Source organism: Anolis carolinensis, chromosome 5, assembly GCF_035594765.1.
Source record: "Anolis carolinensis isolate JA03-04 chromosome 5, rAnoCar3.1.pri, whole genome shotgun sequence".
NCBI classification, from domain to species: domain Eukaryota; kingdom Metazoa; phylum Chordata; class Lepidosauria; order Squamata; family Dactyloidae; genus Anolis; species Anolis carolinensis.
In genome coordinates this window covers 95,486,661-95,507,955 of record NC_085845.1, presented here as the reverse complement: position 1 = coordinate 95,507,955, position 21,295 = coordinate 95,486,661, and the positions used below count along the sequence as shown (strand labels likewise).

General features: G+C 37.2%; 2 protein-coding genes across 8 annotated transcripts in view; one reads left to right on the top strand and one right to left on the bottom strand.

Annotated features, from left to right (window-relative positions):
• Window positions 1-3,377, top strand: part of LOC100553914 (poly(U)-specific endoribonuclease-A) — a 28,224-nt gene extending 24,847 nt beyond the window's left edge. For all 3 annotated transcript variants that reach the window (XM_062981864.1, XM_003221419.4, XM_008111437.2), the window contains one exon: window positions 2,767-3,377. In XM_062981864.1, the coding sequence (XP_062837934.1) occupies window positions 2,767-3,030 (264 nt within the window). In that variant the 3' untranslated portion in view covers window positions 3,031-3,377. The remainder of the gene's footprint in view (window positions 1-2,766) is intronic.
• Window positions 3,378-4,685: 1,308 nt separating this feature from the next.
• The window catches only part of pclo (piccolo presynaptic cytomatrix protein), a 301,666-nt gene continuing 285,056 nt past the window's right edge, over window positions 4,686-21,295 (bottom strand). For all 5 annotated transcript variants that reach the window (XM_008111438.3, XM_016993943.2, XM_016993944.2 and 2 more), the window contains 3 exons: window positions 14,254-14,388; window positions 12,853-12,998; window positions 4,686-9,490 (listed from right to left, as the gene is read on the bottom strand). In XM_008111438.3, coding sequence (XP_008109645.2) covers window positions 9,350-9,490; window positions 12,853-12,998; window positions 14,254-14,388 — 422 coding nt within the window. In that variant the 3' untranslated portion in view covers window positions 4,686-9,349. The remainder of the gene's footprint in view (window positions 9,491-12,852; window positions 12,999-14,253; window positions 14,389-21,295) is intronic.

Genomic DNA, 21,295 nt, shown 5'->3' with positions numbered 1-21,295 from the left:
GCGCCCCCCCCCCCAAGCCAATCACTGAAAAATAAAAGCATTGGATAAGTGAAAATGTTAGATAATAAGGATTAAGAAAAATCCTATTAAACATCAAATTACATTAAAATTTTACAAATTAAGCACCAAAACATCATGTTTTACAAGAAATCAACAGAAAAAGCAGTCTCGACTGCGCCCCTGTCTGTTTTGCGCCCCAAGTGACTGCTTAATTCTCCTCATTGTTGGACCGGCTCTGACTTAAGGAACAAACTGCTTCACATGACAGATTTTGGGTTATATGGAGAATACTAGTAAGGTGTCTGAAGGAGGTGTGTGTGTATGTGTGCATACCACCCGGTGCCCCCATAAGCAGCCTGTGACCTTTAGGTGTGATGCTAATCACTAGTGTTCAAGCTAGATATCCAGTCTCAATGATTTTGAGGATGGAATTCCTACTAACCACACAATGACTCCCACCTCAAGGTTTGCCATTTCCTGTTTGGTGCAGATCAGGGTGTGGGAGCACAGACAAGAATCCAGCTATTTTCTCAAAGCCATAGGCACAGCAACTGCTAGGACTTCTGAGATACCCTCAGAGATCTGTATGGATGACTGCCAATGTGCATTCAACTACAGGAAAACAATTGAACATAAGTGGAATGCCTTGCCGCCCTATATGAGAGCCATGCGTGAGTTAGGGCCTTTTACCCTAGCATTTAAGACCTGGCTTTTTACTAGAGCTTTTGATCTATGTTAATTTTATCAAAATTTGTATGTATGTATTTTTATCCTTTACAATTTAGCTTGTAAATCGCCTAGAGCAGGGGTCCCCAAACTTTTTAAGCCGAGGGCCAGTCCACAATCCTTCAGACTGTTGAGGGGCCGGATTATCATTTGATAAAAAAAAAAAAACGAATTCCGATGCACACTGCACATGTCTTATTTGTAGTGCAAAAACAACAACAACAACAAGAAAAATGAAAGAACAATACAATATTTAAAAATAAAAACAATTTTAACCAACATACATTGATCAGGATTTCAATGGGAAGTGTGGTCCTGCTTCTGGCCAATGAGATAGTCAAGGTAATTAGGGTTGTTGTTGTTGTTGTTGTTGTTGTTGTTGTTGTTGTTGTTATTGTGTGCCTTCAAGTCATTTCAGACTTTGGGCGAGCCTAAGTCTAAAATTTATTTATTTATTATTTATTTATTTACTGCATTTATTTACTACATTTGTATCATACCCTTCTGACCCCAAAGGGGACTCAGAGTAGCTTAAAAATTATATGTACATACAATATATTATATTATTAGCATAGCACAATATTAGCATTATATATTACTATATTGAACTATACCACTATACTGTAATATTATTAGTAATATTATATGTAATATAGAACATATAATTATTATTATATGGTATTATTATTAGTGTTATATTGTATTACATTATAATATTATTATCAATATTATATGTATATACAATATATTATATTATAAAACTGAGGGCGGGGGCCAGGTCAATGGCCTTGGAGGGCCGCATCCGGCCCCCGGGCCTTAGTTTGGGGACCCCTGGCCTAGAGCATCTTGGATGGAGAGCGATTAATAAGTAATTAAATGATGATGATGATAATGATGATGATGATAAGTCTGCTGCTCTTTCAACTTTCTATCAGCCAGGAAATAACCAGGTTCAGGGTTGTTGTGAAATTGTTGTGGATTGCAAAATCTAGATGAGAGATTATCATAGTAATAGATATGTCTATGCTGGCCAGTAGATCTGGGGCCAGTCTTGAATAGTATTGCCCTAAATTGATCACATACTGTTGTCACATCCTCTGAACCTGCTGTAGTGGGGGGGGGGGAGAGGTTGGAATCTACATGGTACAGGTGGGCCAAGGCTGTATCAGCCTCAGTCGACCATCATCTCACAATCCATATCACCATCATCACTTCTAGTGACACAGCCCTGTGGGAACTCATGGCCATCACTCCACCCCATGTTGACATCAGCAGAAGAAGAAAGGGGCTGATATTTCCAGCTTTTTCCTAGCCATGTGGATGCCTCTGCTCATGTCAACATATGTTGACATATGTTGCTCATATGTTTCTTTTTCCCCAAGTGCCAGAGTATACACTATGCTGGGCCTCTCCATGAAGTAAATTATCTTAAGAACTTGACAAATTACTGATTTGCAGGAGTCCCATACAATACAAAACTTTGCCCTTGCAATAACCAGGATGCTGAATGTATGCATCACATCTTATCATCCTGCAATTTTTATAAGCAGGCTAGACTATTGAGAAACTTACTCAGTAGATCAGCCTAATTTCCTGTGAAGTTTTTACTAGGTGACAAGTTCCGCCCATGTGATCTTGGCTGTTGCCAAGTTTCTCTCTGAGGTAGCCAAGATAAAACAACTTCCTGTGTTAGGCTCAGACTGAAACTTGTATTTATTTGCACTGTTCTTACCCATGTTCATTTGCATCTTGTATTGCATTTAATTAGTCTTATCAATTTATTAATCTGTTTGCAGTTGTGCACATTTTATTGCTGAGCAAATTGGGTCTTTGGACTGTAATAAAGTTTTGTTGTTGTTCACCTTTTAGCAATTATCCTTTCTTTTTCTGCATTTGAGCAAAAGCTTGCTCAATTGACAGTTAAAGAAAAATATGCGATGAGTATTTTCCATGCCCTTTATGGTTTTTATTGTGCTGAATCTGTCATAATTTAAAATCTCTCTCTGCAATTTTCAAATGATTTGTGGGTTATTTTTTCAGCCTGATGAAGATGACCAGGTGTTAAGTCTTCAGTTCAGCTGGAAGGGACTGGTAAAACCTGTGGGAAGCAGCTTCATTGGTGTTAGTCCTGAGTTCGAATTTGCACTTTATACAATCATTTTTCTACAGTCCAATGAAAGAGTTACACGTCAGAGAGTGAGAATAGAGGAATATGAACTGGAGATAGTTGTCTACCGCCATGGAAGGTACATAGGAACAGCTTATCCAGTCCTCCTCAGCAGCAATAATGAAGATTTATATTAAAAGCCTCCAAAAGAAATTCTGAAAAGAACCTTGTTTTAAAATTATTCTGTCATCTAACTTTAAAGTATTTTCACTGACTATTATTTAACATGTTTATTTTGTTTTAAAATGTTTCTTGTGTGGGAATACTATAGTGAAATACAACTGCATATCTGTATATAGTAATGTGTGTGGTTAATGCGCATCAGTATATGACTTTGAACTCTTTCCACCACTCTCCCCTTTGATTTTCAGTAATCTTGAAAGCCAATCAAGTCTTTAATTTATGTGAAATTTTCTGACCTTCTTGACCTTTGACTTCCTTGACTATTTATAAAAAAATTAAAAGCTTTTATGTTTATCTTCCATCTAGGTGTTAATGAATTGCCTCATTAATTAAATTAAATTAAACCAACCCAAGACCCTACAGAATTACCTTTTCAAAAATAAATTTGCTGCAAGCGTATCCTTAGTGACTTGTGAAAATCTGTAATTTGAAGGGGAATTATGTCTTATTGAACTTTAAAATCACATCACTCAATCATCTCCTTTCTCAAGCCTTGTTTGAATCCTTCCCGGATTTATATCTTCTTATTCCAGGCCTGGTCCAGGGAGATCTAGACTTAACTTTGAGTTCTTAACTGACGTTTTCTCAAAGGAAAAAAAATACAATGATGTGAATTTACCAGAAAAACATCCTCTAATCAGATTTGCTTTCTTTATGGACAATTTTAATGTCCATTTCCAGATACTTATGGGTCTGCCTAGCAGCTACAGTGGTGTCAAGCTGCATAATTCCAGTGCTATAATAATAATAATAATAATAAGATCTCAGCCGGCATTTGGAAACAATAGACATTGACAAAATTACGATCTGCCAACTGCAAAAGGCCACCCTACTGGGATCTGCACGCATCATCCGAAAATACATTGCACAATCCTAAATGCTTGGGAAGTGTTCAACTTGTGATTTTGTGATATGAAATCCAGCATATCTATCTTGTTTGCTGTGTCATACTATATTGTTGTGTCAATAATAATAATAATAATAATAATAATTTTACCTACATCTTTCAGGCTTGAGGTGGGTTACAGCACAATTAAAACACATAAACATTGTAAAAATTCTATAAATACACAAATTAAAATATATTTCTATCAAATAGAAATAAGGGCCCCTGGTGACGCAGCCAGTTAAACCGCTGAGCTGCTGAACTTGCTGACCAAAAGGTCGTCGGTTCAAATTTGGGGGGCGGGGTGAGCTCCTGTTGTTAGCCCCAGCTTCTGGCAACCTAGAAGTTCGAAAACATGCAAATGTGAGTAGATCAATAGGTACCGCTCTGAAGGGAAGGTAATGACGCTCCATGCCATCATGCTGGCCACATGGCCTTTTAGGTGTCTACAGACAACACCGGCTCTTCGGCTTAGAAATGAAGATGAGCACCAACCCCAGAGTCAGTCATGACTGGACTTAACATCAGGGGAAACCTTTACCTTAAAAAAAGAAAAGAAATAGAGTTGGAAGAGATCACATGGGCCATCTAGTCCAACCCCTTGTCATGCAGGAAAACATTTAACCTGGTATGTATCCACTATCAATGATTATATGACTGCAGTGGAATAAGAGATATGTGCAAATAAAGTCCTAAACGTTAAGTAATGGGGAAAAACCAAACTAGGTATTTTAAATATTTATTAGTCAGACTGGGTTGAACAGTCTTTATACAACACAATTTGCATAAATTCTCAAGATACGTCCTGTATACAATCACAAAACCATGACATGGATTTTTTTTACATACAGTGAAAATCAAGACTTGATTTACAAGCATTTTTGTCTTCTTTATACAATTTGTCATACTATTTTTCTTTTTGTTTCATTTTATACAACTTTTAGAACTAGTTTTATAGTTTTATTCTTGGAGGACTGGAAGGCAAAAATCAAAGAGTAATCAATTTATTCATTCAAGTGAAAAAAGAAAAGAAAAGGAGAAAGATTTACAAACCACCATTGATGCATGCAACATTCAGTGTGGAAATATTACATCTCTCAAAAGACTACTAATGGTGGTTGTTGCATTTTAAACTTTATCCTCAAGGGAGGTGTTCTTTTCCTACCTTTGCATCTCAGGGATGCTGCACACATGTTGTCTGATACGATGATGGCACACATGCTAGTCGGTGACTGCTGAGCACCTGGGAACGCCACCAAACATCTATACAAGATACAATCTGCTTGTATTGACACTGACATGCTTAGAACGCCAGATGGGATCTCCAACTCCAAACTCATTTTTTTTTGTTTCTCAATAAAAAAGGCATATTTACAAGGAGGTAACAACTGAAAAAAAAACAATGTTCTTTAGATCACTTGGTCCGAGTTTATAATATAATTTTAAAACTCATTAGTGTGTTTCTTTTGCCAAAACGACCAGAGCATATGCAGAAAACACTAAAATGCAACTTATAGTTTAAAGAGAGAGTATCCAGATTTCATTTAATCGAAGCAGCAACTTTGGCAAACTGGTCAGGAACACACGAACTGTCCCTGAATGTGATAGTAGTGGATTTGTACTATGTATTTCCTCCCAGTTTTTTTCGCCACTTAAAAACCAACATGATTATTCAGATCATTTCACCCCCTCACATATACAGATTGGCATGTGCATATGCTGGTGTTCATTGAGCTGTGGACCATTAGATGCTGTAGCAATGGAAATAAAGCCCTTAATATAGCATTTGCTATGATTCAAAGAAAAGATCAAAATAGACTATTAACATCTGCATGAAATCTTCAGCAAACTAAATGCGAATTAAATAATTCTATATTGAACATATAAGAGATGTCTACATGTTACTCCTTTGTCCGCTTAGAAAGAAGTAAGGTCAGCTGGTTACCAGCTACGCAACTCACCCTCCCTGCCCCACTGCCCTAAAAATCAACCTAACCCAACTTGTGGGCATCTAGGCAAGGAACTTGGCTGGCAATAAAAGTTCCGGACATAAAGTGAAAAAAATTGCTTTCTGTGTGCTTGCAGTGAGGGGTCTACATCTTCTAAAATGCATAAAACAATAGCAACATACTTGTAGCGGTTGGATATAATAAAGAATAGAAAATGTTTATATTGCTCCTGGATACTATCCCTTTAAAGGCTTACCATAACATCCTATTTGCTCCACATTTATCACGGGAGCTCACACACCTTTTTTTGGAAAAGAAAGTGAGAGCTGGCTGTTATTCAGCAGAATGGAAAAAAAGAGAAACAACCCTTTAAGGAAATGACCAGTCATTTGTCAATACACACACATTCTGTGCTTTTAGCTCTCATTTCAAGCTTGTTTCCACTGTACAAGACTTTTTTTTTGTACAACATAGCTTTTACCTTCAGCTCAGCAGACTTGCCATATACATTTATATATATATATATACACACACATATATATTCATTCATTCTAAATAAAGCGCATTGTGCCATCAACAATCTATCATTTCAAAGGAATCCGCAGCTGGGTCATTCATTCCTAGTTAAGAGGTCTTGCCACATTTGAGCACTTCTGTTTAACATAAGAAAGAAAACAAATAGGCAGAAATATCTATACATTTTCTGAAATACCCTAAGTCCCCCCGTGTGATTTTATTTTCTTTAAAAAAATAATTGCCACAAGAAGGGGTTCTTTTGTTTCCTTCATTAATAAAAAGAAAACTGCATTTAAATGTGATTCATCATTGCATAGAATGATTCCAGTACAGCCCAGACATTTTGTCAAAAGGAAACTTGGCACGCTTTGGAGGCATCTTCTAGTCTTAGCACAGATGTAAACATGGTTTAGCAGATGGACTAGCCTTTCACCAGGTCTTTCTGATACATAATAGATATAAAAAGAAAGGAGTTTTTATCCTTCCTGGGAGAAACATGCCGAGTCTCGTAGAAGCTGCTATTGCCAGCAAGCTCACATTCCTACAAACATACATTCAGTTGAGCATAAATGCATTGCAGAGAGGAGGTTCCAATGACTCTGAATGTGGTTACTCAGTCCCGTAATCGATGCCTGGTGGCTGAAAGACGTACGAACAAGTGGGAGTTGAAACTACCATTACAATAATAAGAAAAGGAAAATACACAAAGAACTGCAGATTTTGATCTGCTATTAATGAGAAGCAGCCTTTTCCTCCTGCACACTGTGTAATGAACATTGCAACAGCAGTCTATTTTTACCAATTAAGAGTAGCTGGCTTACTCGTAGAAAGCTACTTGTGGCTGCTTTAAGTCTCCATGCCAACCACTGCAACATTCACGGCCTTCCTTATAATTCATCGCCAGAATAAAAGTGTCAGACGTTTACAGAAAATTGTATGTCTCGCCACATTTTTTTAAAAAAAAACCACACTAAATAATGATACTTGAATATAGATCTTTTAGAAAATAGAGATCCAGTCACTGTGAGAGATGCCTTCACTTTTGTTTCCCTTTGAGTATAATAGGGAGCAATGGACAATTTCCACATGACACAGGATTTGTAAGAGAAGGCAATGCAATTGCTTCCAAGGACTGGACTGAAATGGATGCCCTTACTAAGAGACAGAAGGGTGAAATCTGAGCCGAATTGTTAATCCTGTGCTTACGATCTGCCTCCTCCCAGTCATTTATCCCGTTTAAAGGAAACACACAGTGTTAGAAGGTGAAGTGCTGATCTTGGACTTATTTTGCCTGGAGTTGCGTTGTTTTGTGAAAACTTAATTTTAACATTTTGTTCCTTTCTTTCTGGAACACATATTCTAGACTGCTTGACAAGGGGCTTGCTTTTCAAAACAATTACAGGAAGTTGTTCAGAGAGGATCCAGCTTCATGCAGAGTTTGGTTGTTTTGTTGACTACATTTCAGAAGCTTTTTGACCCACCTTTGAAAAAGATAAGCACCACTCATTTGAAAACAAACTTCAGGATCTTCTTGTGGTCACTTACTGTAGAAACTTGCTGATTGTCGTTCTGCTGCAAGGAATGGTTTGGTGTACTTTTCCAGTTTTCCATTATAGAAATACAATGCCAATCATCATAGTAAGGGGAATTCATGATGTATATTTTGTCTTAGTCCCCAAGGAAGCCATAAATCTAGTTTCATGTTTAATGTTACTTGCTCATGACAATGATTTCTAAAAATTGTTTCCTTCCATTTTATAAGCATACTAGGCTTTTAAAGTTCATTGTTGCAGCAATCTTTCCTCCAATAACTCTAATTTTCCTTAGTGGAACACCACTAGTGAACACATATATATGCCATTTTATGCATATGAGACATCTGTAGTACACAAGCACACAAACTGTGAGATACAGTGTGTCATTTCTTCAAGATGACAAAGTGCTTTTATTGATCTAGAACTCCCAAATAATCTGGGAGCGATTAGCACAGTGGGTCTAACGTATGGAGCACTTCATGCTAGACATTTTGAAATATCAATACCTTGAAGTTCGTAAAGGCAAGACAGATAGATAGTGAGGCAACAGTATCCATCTCAATACTTAAAAGCCCTTTGAATCTACTCCATCTTTGTAAATGACTGGCTCAAAAAGAGCAGGCTGAATTGCAATTTCTTCCACATAATCATTACTATTTCTCCAGTTCATGATATGCTGCTGTTAATTCCTCCCCTGAATGCTTTTACTCATTCCAAAATGAAAATTACTCTGCATCTTGAGTCTCAATTAATATGGAGAACCACTGAAGTTTTCAATCTACATGTGTCCTCCATAGCATACAATTATGAAAGAAAGAAAAAATAACATGAAGGACAAACATTGCCACCATTTAGGATATAAAATGAAATATCTTGCCATTTGCCTCCTGGGGCACTCTCATTACCGCAAATAGTTAAGTATTCTGAAGTAAAGAAGAACACACTTGAGTGAGAACTGGAAAGGCTATCACCTTAGGTGCTTTTGCATAAAATGATCTTTCTGATTGCACCAAAAATCAGATTGCTTTCTCATAAACATTGCTCCTAGCCACCATCAAATTCTCTCCATAAACACTTTAAGTGCATGGATGCTATTCATTTGCTTGATAGCCCCAAAGATTCTAACATCACAGAGTCCTCGGGTCAGTCCTCATTTTCAGTAGACTCTGGGCCTAGGGTGGTTGTTTTTTTTCCTTTGCTGCTTTTTTTATTACAGCAAAATAGATCGACTAGCCCTCATGAAAGTGTGCTAAATCGCCCAGAACTTGCCCCCCTCCCCGGTACTTCATACTCCGAAAGCCTAGCAAAACACAACATCAAAGTAGAGTCTTGGAATCACACAAGCAGACTCTTTGATGGCTCAATGCCGAAAGGTGACACTTTTTGCTCAGTGTGTTTGTGTTGAGCTGACTAAAAGTTTGTGCCAGTTTACTATTCTTTTCCTGAGGTCCACTTTGTCAAGCCAGATATATGCCTCACCAATCAAGGTCTTCTTCATAAACTTTCCTCCATTAGAAACAAGAAGAATCTGGGGAAAAAAAAAGGAGAGCTGGTAAGATTAATATTTGGTTTGTGTTAGAGATATCATGTCCCCGGGGATGTTACTGTAGGACGCAAGGCCTTCCCCTGATGCAGTTCTGAGAAGTATATGTAGCTGCCTGTTCTTGACATGCCCTATGACACTGAGAGCATACAGAAATCATTTTTCAGTGCTGTGATTCGCAGATACCAAGAAACCCTTCAGTTTGGCTGCTGCCAGGCTGAAAAGGTAGGGGCTTTTTAAAATGCATGTGTGTTTGGCATCATTGGACAATTAGGATATCTGACAACATGATAATATCTCACAATGCAGGATTTCAGTCAATGTCTTCTATGAGGTCTATTTTCGACCTCATCAACCGGTAAATAGTAGGAAATTCAACCCTAATTCCAAGATGGACCAATTGGAGGGAATTAAGATTGGACACAAGCAGTATCTGCCAAATTGCCAATAATAATAATAATAATAATAATAATAATAATAATAATAATAATAATCATAATCATAATCATCATCATCATCATCATATCCTCAGCTGCTGTAAGAAAATTGCACAGACAGACTACAAACAGAGGCACAACTATGTAATAATAATATTATGACGTAATACAATGTAATAATTATTATAATTCACTATTATAATTGTATATTTATATTACATGCAATATTACTAATAATATTGCGATATAGTTGTATAATATAATATATTGTATGTATATATACTTGTAAACCGCCCTGAGTCCCCTTCGGGGTGAGAAGGGCGGTATATAAATGTCACAAATAAATAAATAAATAAATAAACTATGTGGCCCAAATGATTCATTGGAACTTATGCCTCAATTACCACCTCCCAGCAGCAAAGAACTGGTGGGATCACAAACCTGCAAAAGTATTGGAAAATGAGCATGCAAAGATACTGTGGGACTTCCGAATCCAGACTGACAAAGTTCTGGAACACAAGACACCAGACATCACAGTTGTGGAAAAGAACAAGGTTTGGATCATTGATGTCGCCATCCCAGGTGACAGTCGCATAGATGAAAAACAACAGGAAAAACTCAGCCGCTATCAGGACCTCAAGATTGAACTTCAAAGACTCTGGCAGAAACCAGTGCAGGTGGTCCCAGTGGTGATGGGCACATTGGGTGCCGTGCCAAAAGATCTCAGCCAGCATTTAGAAACAATAGACATTGACAAAATTACGATCTGCCAACTGCAAAAGGCCACCCTACTGGGATCTGCGCGCATCATCCGAAAATACATCACACAGTCCTAGACACTTGGGAAGTGTTCGACTTGTGATTTTGTGATACGAAATCCAGCATGTCTATCTTGTTTGCTGTGTCATACAATAATAATAATAATAATAATAATAATAATAATAATAATAATAATAATAATCTTTATTTATACCCCGCCACCATCTCCCCATGGGGACTCGGGGTGGCTCACATGGGGCAAGGCCCGACTAACACAATTTACAAAAACAATAGCATAAATACATTGAACAATATACAAAAAAATGAAACACAGTAAGACAATAAAACAAGAGTTAATAATATCAATCAACCACCAAGTAAAATTCAGAAATTAGAAACCGCCTTGAGTCCCCATGGGGAGATAGAGCAGAATATAAATAAAATTTTATTTTTTATTTTATTATTATGTTCTTCCAGAAGGGCAACAGAGTAAACTGAGCAATACTAGATCCAAATATCTTTCAACGACACTGGAGCTAAAAGGCCTCATAAAATCAGGCCAGGATCAATGTAATCCTTAATTAGTTCCAACATTCCTAAACTGGATGGAGTTAGGATCGAACACAGTTTTAACTGGTTGTACCCATCTTGGTAAATTAGGATTGCAATGAGGAGGAAAATATTGCACAAATGGTATCGTACACCCTGCCAATTAGCATACTACTATAAAAAGGGAAGTAGTCAGTGCTGGCATGGATGTTATCAGAAAGGGCGGTTTATGCACATGATGTGGGAATGTGAATATGTACAATATTTTTGGCAGACTATACAAAATGAGTCAAATCAAATACTAGTACATGAGTGGGTCATAACAAAGAAAATAGCGGTATTAGGGAAAAGAGAGGAAACGGGAAATAAAAGGGAAATAAAAGAAGCAATAATTGAATGTGCACAAGCAGTAATAGTATTAGGGTGGAAAGATAAATCAAAATGGTCAGTAAGTAAATGGTACCAATATATGGTGGAGCAAATGGAATTTGAAATTATGAATGTGAAACTAAATGTTGTAAAAACTAATGAAAATAGAACAAGAGAAATGGAAGAAAGATGGACAAGGGTATAGTATATCATGAATCAATCTGGAGATCAAGCCATAAGAAATAAGATACAAATGTTATATAGTATATAGCAGGGGTCCTCAAACTTTTAAAGCAGAGGGCCGGTCCATAATCCTTCAGACTGTGGAGGGGCCGAATTATCATTTGGAAAAAGAAAAGAAAAAATGAACAAATTCCTATGTACACTGCACATGTAGTGCAAAACAACAACAACAATGAAAGAACAATACTATATTTTAAAATGAAAACAATTGTAACCAGCATAAACCTATCAGGATTTCAATGGGAAGTGTGGGCCTGCTTCTGGCCAATGAGATAGTCAAGTTAATTAGGATTGTTGTTGTTGTTGTGTGCCTTCAAGTCATTTCAGACTTTGGGTGAGCCTAAGTCTAAAATTATTTATTTATTCATTTACTACATTTATTTATTAAATTTATATCCTGCCCTTCTCACCCTGAAGGATACTCAGAGCAGCTGTATGTACATACAATATATTATATCATTACCATAGCACAATATTAGCATTATATATTACTATATTGAACTATACCACTATACTGTAATATTATATGTAATATATAACATATAATTAATATTATTATATGGCATTATTACTACTATATTGTATAACATTATAACATTATAATGTTATTATCAATATTATATGTATATACAATATATTATATTATTAAAAATGATATTAAAATATTATATTATAAAACTGAGGTTGGGGGCCAGGTAAATGACCTTGGAGGGCCGCATCTGGCCCCCGGGCCTTAGTTTGGGGACCCCTGGTATATAGGATGAAAATGGATAAAGATAAAGATATAAAGATTATCTCACAAAGAAATGAGTATGTAAAAAGAAAATCCTTGTGTTGGTGATGGGAATTGCAAATGTTTTGTATGTCTACGGTATGTATTTTTTGTGTTTTTAAAAAAAAATTTTTGTAAAAAAAAAAAAAGTAAATTAGGATTGCATTCTAAATAAGTCAGTCTCAGGTGCCAGAAGAGGAAATAAAATGAAGGATTACCTGGAGAGAATGTCCAGTGGGACTCAAACTGAATCTAAATGTTTCATTGAATGAAGGTTCCCGGTCATGCCTGCACACTCTTGTTTTCTTCTTGATCACTCTCTTTTGAGTTGCAAGGTTGACAACATATAGCTTTACATACAAATCTGTGCCAATAGAGAAGTCAGCTTGTCACACAGAATCACACTAGGGGACTTTGTTGATAACTAATGTAGCATTACATTGGTTTATGAATACTTAAGAAACTCTAGATTCTATCTTTGGAAGATAATAATACTTAGCCGTGAGTGATTGCCAATGAAGATGATGAGATTGAGCTGTAAACAAATCATTCAAGGTGCTGAACTGATAAATTTCTTTTAAGGACCTCATCAGGGGTGGGGGTGGGGGGTTAGGGAAAATAACTCTGGGCTCCGCTTTTTAAATTTTATGTTACGGTTTCGCACGCTGCCAATCAGACGACACAGGCCGTGGCCACACCCCTTTTGAGAAGCCCTGGCATCATGAGGAAAGGAAGCGTGGGCCTGCGGAAATTTGGTCATTATGGGCAGCCCCCGTCATATAGCTTTGTGTTATTTTCTTTCTTTTTGGCACAATTTTGATGCTTTCCCACATCTGATGAGGGGAAGCAATGAGGTGCCACACATCCCGTAGTGATTACTCTATCCTTCCCTTCCCATCACACGGGAAAGAGAAGTCACCCCGTGGGCTTCCTCTCCCTGCGGGAGGGGAGCATGTCTGATAAGGGTGCAAAAATTGAACAAAAATCTGGAGTGGATCCACCAGCTTAGTGATATTGGAGCCACCAGCTAAGGGAAAAATCCCACAGCTAGTTGAAAGTTCTACAAGAAAGGACCCAGAGGTAGAATACATGCTTTGCAGAAGCAAACTAGGCTTATGTCTTCCCATTCCTTGTGGGAAAGAGCAACAGACTGAAAAGAGAGCCTTCTTTCCATTTCAATCCCCTGAATGTAACTGGAAACTATGGAAAGTCGAGACTCTTGAATATGTGGAATTCTTGTATGTGCAGAAGAGACCCAACCGTTGTCCTCTGCGCATGTAGATCAATAAAGGAGAGAAACAGGGTTAGCATGTTCCCCCCTCCCCATGTCTTTAGTCTAATTCTTAAGGAACAGGTGAAAAGGATTTCAGTGAAGCATGACCTGTCAAAATAGTTCACATATAGAGTAGCAATGTGGGTCCAAATGAAAACTTTTCCCTAATGTTATTTTGCATGAGATTGTTTACTGGTACTGTGGCTGGGAATGGAAGTCTTTATAAATTAAAAGAAAGAAACAATAGTCTTACATCTCTTGTCCTCCATGGAACGATTAATCACATCATTAAGATAATGCAGTCAAACCCATTCTTAAAATTAGAATGGTGGTATGTGGTTGATACCTGGTAAGTGATCTGGTGATTTAAACTTGTAGGTGATATTCCTACACTGAAGGATCTCCACAATTAGCTGTTCTCCATCAGTCTTCATTTCCTTTTTTAGGGCAATCTTGATTTCACCCATCACCTGGGTTTTACCTGTAAAAGAGAAAAAAAATGAAATCAGCTACAGTGTGAGAAAAAATTGTATTATGTAATATTATTTTATCATCGGAAGATTAGACAAACATCTTATATTCAAGCTAAGTGCTCTCTCTCCCTTGAAATAATCAAGTATGATATAAGCTACTTTCCCTTGACCAGTCATGTACGCTTGGGTCAATTGTACATGTTGTTTATTCGTTCAGTCGTTTCCGACTCTTCGTGACCTCGTGGACCAGCCCATGCCAGAGCTTCCTGTCGGCCATCACCGCCCCCAGTTCCTTCAAAGTCAAGCCAGTCACTTCAAGGATACATAACTTGGCATAATGTCACCCATAATAATGTTAGGGTAGACCCTATAGAAGCATGGTCCACTGACTAAAATGTAACTTTCTTCACTGATAAAAGTCCCCATTACAATGGAAGGGATATCCAAATAATGTAATCCAATGTTGCAGAATGAATAATGCGATTACACTGCAGATAATTACCTTAAAATTCAGATTAAAACCTGAAATGGATCCCTTACCAAACTAACAAATGATAATCCATCTGGAACTAACCCTCATGCTGCCATTTGTGTGTAGCAGGGCAGTGGCTTTGGAGGAGGTAAAGTACAGCTTATTCCTTACCAATACAAGCAGCACTGGAAAATGCAAGTGGACGAAAGCTACAGTTGTTAGAAATGCAACAACACATAACACCGAAGAGATAAGAATACCTCACAATGTCCGTAGTAATAGGGTTAGACAGTATAAGTGACCTAAAAAGTCCTCCTTTATGCCTACTTAACCTGACCCCAGGTGATATACATCGATATGCTTGGAGATTTTTTCCACCTCTTGTGCTTCCCATTATTCCTCTTTGACCCTTTCAAAGAGCATAAAAATGAGCACAATGTAGTTGTACAAATAAAACTGGTGCAATGGGAGAAAGTTTGGACTAAGAGTATGAAATTCACTTTGTAATGATTTGAAAGAATAGGTAGCATTCTAAACTGTATAAAAGTAGATCCTGTAATTGCTGAAAATGTGAGAAAAATGCTGGGATATTTTATCACATGTGGCGGTCTTGTAAAAAGACCCAGAAGTATTGTTCACATGATGCTAGAATATATTGCAAAGGTTTAAATTACTAGGAGTTTGTGAAATGGCAGAAATCTTTTCTGTTTTCATATAATAATAATAATAATAATAATAATAATAATAATAATAATAATAATAATCAGCTGATGACCCAAAATGCAGACTGTGCAAGGAAACCGAAGAAACCATTGATCACATCCTCAGCTGCTGTAAGAAAATCGCACAGACAGACTACAAACAGAGGCACAACTATGTGGCCCAAATGATTCATTGGAACTTATGCCTCAAATACCACCTCCCAGCAGTAAAGAACTGGTGAGATCGCAAACCTGCAAAAGTATTGGAAAATGAGCACACAAAGATACTGTGGGACTTCCGAATCCAGACTGACAAAGTTCTGGATCACAACACACCAGACATCACAGTTGTGGAAAAGAAAAAGGTTTGGATCATTGATGTTGTCATCCCAGGTGACAGTTGCATTGACGAAAAACAACAGGAAAAATTCAGCCGTTATCAGGACCTCAAGATTGAATTGCAAAGACTCTGGCAGAAACCAGTGCAGGTGGTCCCGGTGGTGATCGGCATGTTGGGCGCCATGCCAAAAAATCTCAGCTGGCATTTGGAAACAATAGACATTGACAAAATTATGATCTGCCAACTGCAAAAGGCCATCTTACTGGGAACATTCCCTAGACACTTGGGAAGTGTTCGACTTGTGATTTTGTGATACGAAATTCAGCATATCTATCTTGTTTGCTGTGTCATACAATATTGTTGTGTCAATAATAATAATAATAATAATAATAATAATAATAATAATAAAAACTTTATTTATACCCCGCCACCATCTCCCCACGGGGACTCGGGGCGGCTCTCATGGGGCAAGGCCTGACCATCATAATATACAAAAACAACAGCATAAATACATTGCACAATATGAAAAAACAAAACACAGTAAAACAGGAGTTAATGCAGCGGTAATAATATCAATCAACCACCAAGTACAATTCAGTCGACTTCATTTGTGGGGGGGACCGCAGCAGCAATATAAAAATAACATCATCAGTTAAAATACCCGAATAAAAGGGACCTAATAATTTCAAATTTTGGGTCCCTCCTCATTCTGTTTTTGGGAAGATTCTTCCTGAAATAGAAATGGAACTCCTGATACCAAATTACAAATCACAACCCACCCCCCAATCTCCCGGAATTTCCCCAAAAACAGTACCGAGGGGGGGGGGGGGACGACGACCCAAAATTCAAAATGATAACAGAGAAAAACAGAATGGATTTCTGCCATTTTGCATACCCCTAAAATTACAAGGACCAGATGGCATTTTGGTCTCTTCCAAGTTTATGATTCTATATTTCTATAGCTATGTTATTTTCTTGGTAAAATTGCTCACATGTGGAAAAATTTGCCATTTGAGGAAAAATGTTAATCACTGCTATGTGAGTTACTGAACAATGTTTTTTCCTGTGTGATTTTAAGTAAAACTGGTAGTTAATAAAATATTAAGATCTCTTCCAACCTCCAAAATAAGTTGGACTTTTCTTGTGTCAGATATTTCTTAAAACTATGACCAATCACGGATTTTCCATATTACATCTAGCTGGTTGGTTGTCTATATTCAAGTTGTTTTTTGACTTATGGTGACCCAAAGACAAACCTTTTTCTGGAAATATTTATCCAGAGAGAATTCACCTCGGCCTCCCTCAGAGACTGAAACCTCCCTCTAAGATCACTCAGTTGGTTTTCATGGCCAGCAGGGATTAAATTCCTGGATTCTGAAGTTATGTTCCAAACACTCAACCCATCACACCACACTTGGCTGCACTAGAAAACATTGGTCAGAATTGTGTATGGTATGGTAGTGTCATGTACTTGTGACTATATGTATTACCCCTATGTCTCCGAAACCCTACTTCTCAGGCAGCATCTGATGTGATTGCTTGTGGCATGTTCCCCTTTCATCTGGGAAGCTGTTTACTCTTTTTTTTTTTTAATTCCTCACATTAGTGATTTCTGGTAGGATTGGCAGAAATGGAAACTTGTCATAATTCTATGTTGCATTGGAAATCTCTTGAGGACAGTCGCAACTGCTATACAGGCAGTTCCCGAGTTACAAACATCCGACTTACAAATGACTCATAGTTATGAATGGATTGAGACAACAGGAGGTGAAAGAAATCTACCCCCAGGAAGGGAAATCCATTCCTGTAAAAGTTATCATGGGGAAAAGGTGTATCAACTGAAACTTTATCCCCAATCTTAGTTTCCGCAACAAACCAATTTTTTCCAAGTCCAGTTATCACAGGGACAGAAAGTGAGGCGAAATCTTCTGAACTGGGGTACAGAAACCACAGGGGTGCTAACCCTACCCTATACTAGCCAAAATTTTATATATATGTGTGTGTGTGTGTGTGTGTGTGTATGTATGTATGTATGTATGTATGTATGTATGTATATATATATATATATATATATATATATATATATATATATATATATATCTGTTCCAACTTCCAAACAAATTCAATTTAAGAACAAACCTATAGAATCTATCTTGTGCATAACATGGGGACTGCCTGAATTATATTCAACCCATTTTTAAAATGACGAATGCAGAATGTCTTGTTATGTAATGGTTCCAGATTATTTTTTCTCTTATCTAGAGATAAAAACCCACATTAGTGTGCTGTGTTGGAACCCCTTTTATTTCTTTTGCTGATCAATCTTTTTTGTTTGTTGCCGAGTCTTTTATTTTATTTACTCTGACTCAAATGTTGTAAATCAACCTATAGACCAGTGAGAAACTAGTTTTCAGTTAGATAGATAACATGTTAAATGTTAGTAACATAAATACCCCAAATTGCTTATGAGGACATCAAACATTTTTGAAACCTTAGTTGGCAAACACAAAGAAACCCTTTTAATAATGACTTGGAAGATATCTGGTGACATAAGACTTTAAGGTTTAAACAATATTTCAAGTAAATGGAATTCTTGTACCAACCAAAATCAATTGCTTCCATTACTTTCCTGAATAATACCATAAAGCAAACTTGAGCTGAGTCATGCCTTTGGAATATGATTTACTAGGCTCCAGGCCAATCTAGCAGTTTTTACAAATAAAAATAATGTTCTGTATGTGATTTACTCCTTCTTTCTTCTGGGACACTTCAAGTTATCTTTTCCTTCAATGTAGCATTTGAAACAGATTTGACTCCTAAGTAGAAAGGTGATGATAATTAGTTCATTCCATTCTCTTTCTGGATGATTACTTTAGATGAATCCATATTTTTGATAGGATTCTAACTTGATAATATGTGAAAATTATCCTTTAATAGTTGAGGACAGATATATGAACCTCTTGTAAGAATAACTCAAGGATGTGTGGGTGATATTAGTCTCTTGCTGATTAAACCTGCCATTGGAATTCCAACACTAGGAAGCTCTCACTTAGCCAAAATATTGCATTCACTATAGCCTGGAACTATATGGGAGTTCTGCCAACTATATTATCTGCAATCAGGTCACACACAAATCCCATTTGTCACAATAAGTGCAAATGGTAAAAAATCTAATATCATTACATCTGAAACTACACTCTTTGGACTTTATTGCACGAGGGACGCAAACTGGTACTGAAGCAGAGATGCATTGTTGCTGGTCTGCCTCTTTCTTGTGATTAACCTGTCCCCGATTGATGGACAAAACCCATCAATAGCTGCCAATCCCATAATGTTCTTATCACCTAGTTGGTGAGACTCTATTCTAGAATTTTTTTTAATTTTACAGTATTTTTTTTAATAAATTAACTACTCCTGGAACTGAGTAATAGCTTTAAAATTGGAATATAATAAAAGATTACAGATCAATGGAAGTGCAGGAAGGTGGGATTATGAGGGTATGTGGAAATATGACCACAATCATGGATCAATGCTTTTGTACAGATGGAGAGAAGTGCGATAACTTGTACGCATCCACTATCTCTGCTTGTATGACTGCTATAGAATAGTGATTTTGTTTGATAAAGTCCTCTATCAAACCTTAACAGGAACATCCAGACACAGTTCTAAAAATAATAATAAATAAGTAGAAGTTTATTTCATATACTATTAGATCAAGCACAAACTTATTAATCACTACCCTAAAGCCTACTTGGATCCTCCCTTGGTTGCCTGTTCTATTTCTATTACAGCTTTTTCCTACCTCTGCATTATCTCCCCTTATCTGCCTTCTGTGAGACAAACTCTAGTTTTGAATATGTTCTCCCTTGCAGGTTTCCCTTCACAGCATTACTTTAAAGCAAACTTGCATGAAAAATGATACAAAATGATGGAAAGATTTGCAATAACAACAGGGCACATGCTGGTATGTATCCACTTTGGTGCTGGTGCGACTGCTTTGAAATAGTGGCTTCATGTGATAAAGTCCACAGTGACCTGATGAATTTAATAAGGTTTTTTTAGTCATGGAATTAGAAGTGGTTTTGTCAGTTTTTTCCTCTGAAACACAGCCTACAGCATCTGATATTCATTGCCAGTTTCCCATCCAAGTACTATCCAGGGCTGACTCTGCTTGGCTTTTAACATCAGACAGGATCTAGTGCCATTAGGGTATTCAAGGTTACTGTCTCAGAAATTTCACCTAGAACCAATGTGAAATCTATATGCAATCTTCTCTGTGTCCACTTGAGGGAGCAAAGTAACACGACAATACACACACTTACGATTCTTAATTACAAGTAGGCCAATCCATCAAGGTGCAAAATATATTTTCAGTCTGCTTCTTGGGTTCAGTCCTCTCTACATATTCTATTGCTCCAGTGCCAATCCTTTTCAGTTTGCTAACCTTCTATCAAATATCATATGCCATTAGTGCATTCTCATATCAATGTTTCAGACATGAATTTCAGTACATATTGATCGAAAGTAGACACATTAACTGGTACATGTGTAGAAACTGTCTCTCACAACTTTGTCTATATGTGCTAACTTTCACAGTGCTGTGTTTGCACAGTGTATCTGCATGTGTATATATTTATGGTACAATTAGAGGATGTTGGATTGCAACCATGAATTGATAGATAAAACTTAATTCTGTTAAAGCCCAAATGTACAACTAAAAAAATATTTCTGCTTAGTGCTCATGGAAGGTGGACGTCTTGAAATATTCTTGTCACTCTACTGCTTTAGGCTTCCTGGTTTTATCTCCTATATGCTGATGTACTCTATAAGAGATTAAAACTGTTTTGCAGTCTTTCCCATTGTTTAGAGATGAAAAGGGTAGTAACAAAAAAGCTCCTTTCAGAGATCATCCATTTTACTGTCAACAAAAAGAAAGACCGCTTCAGGGGAAAAGCTTAAAATATAACAGCAGTATCAACAACTTGCTTCATGAAAGCAAAATCCAGGGGGGTGGGGTTGCCACAGGGGCAGGGGAAAGTGCAAAATCTGTCTCTCTGCAGATACTGCTTAGTAGGCATGTGCGATCCAGGAAAAAAAATGGTTCTAAACTCTCTTCGAAAGTAGGGGGCGCTGGCACTTAGTTTCTAAAGTTATTTCTGAATTTTGAAACAAACAATTTGAAACATTCCAAAACTTCAGAATATTTGTAATTAATTTGTTAATGGCGTATGCGCATGCGCAATAGCAAAAAACAGAACTGGGGGGAACTTTAGGGGACTCTCCCGCCCTATTGTTTTGAGCTATCCTGATGAAACCTGCTACAGTGGTAGAACACATTTACCCCTGATAGCTCTCCAAATTTCAGAATGTTTCCCTTATCCTCTGATTTTTGGCAAATTTCC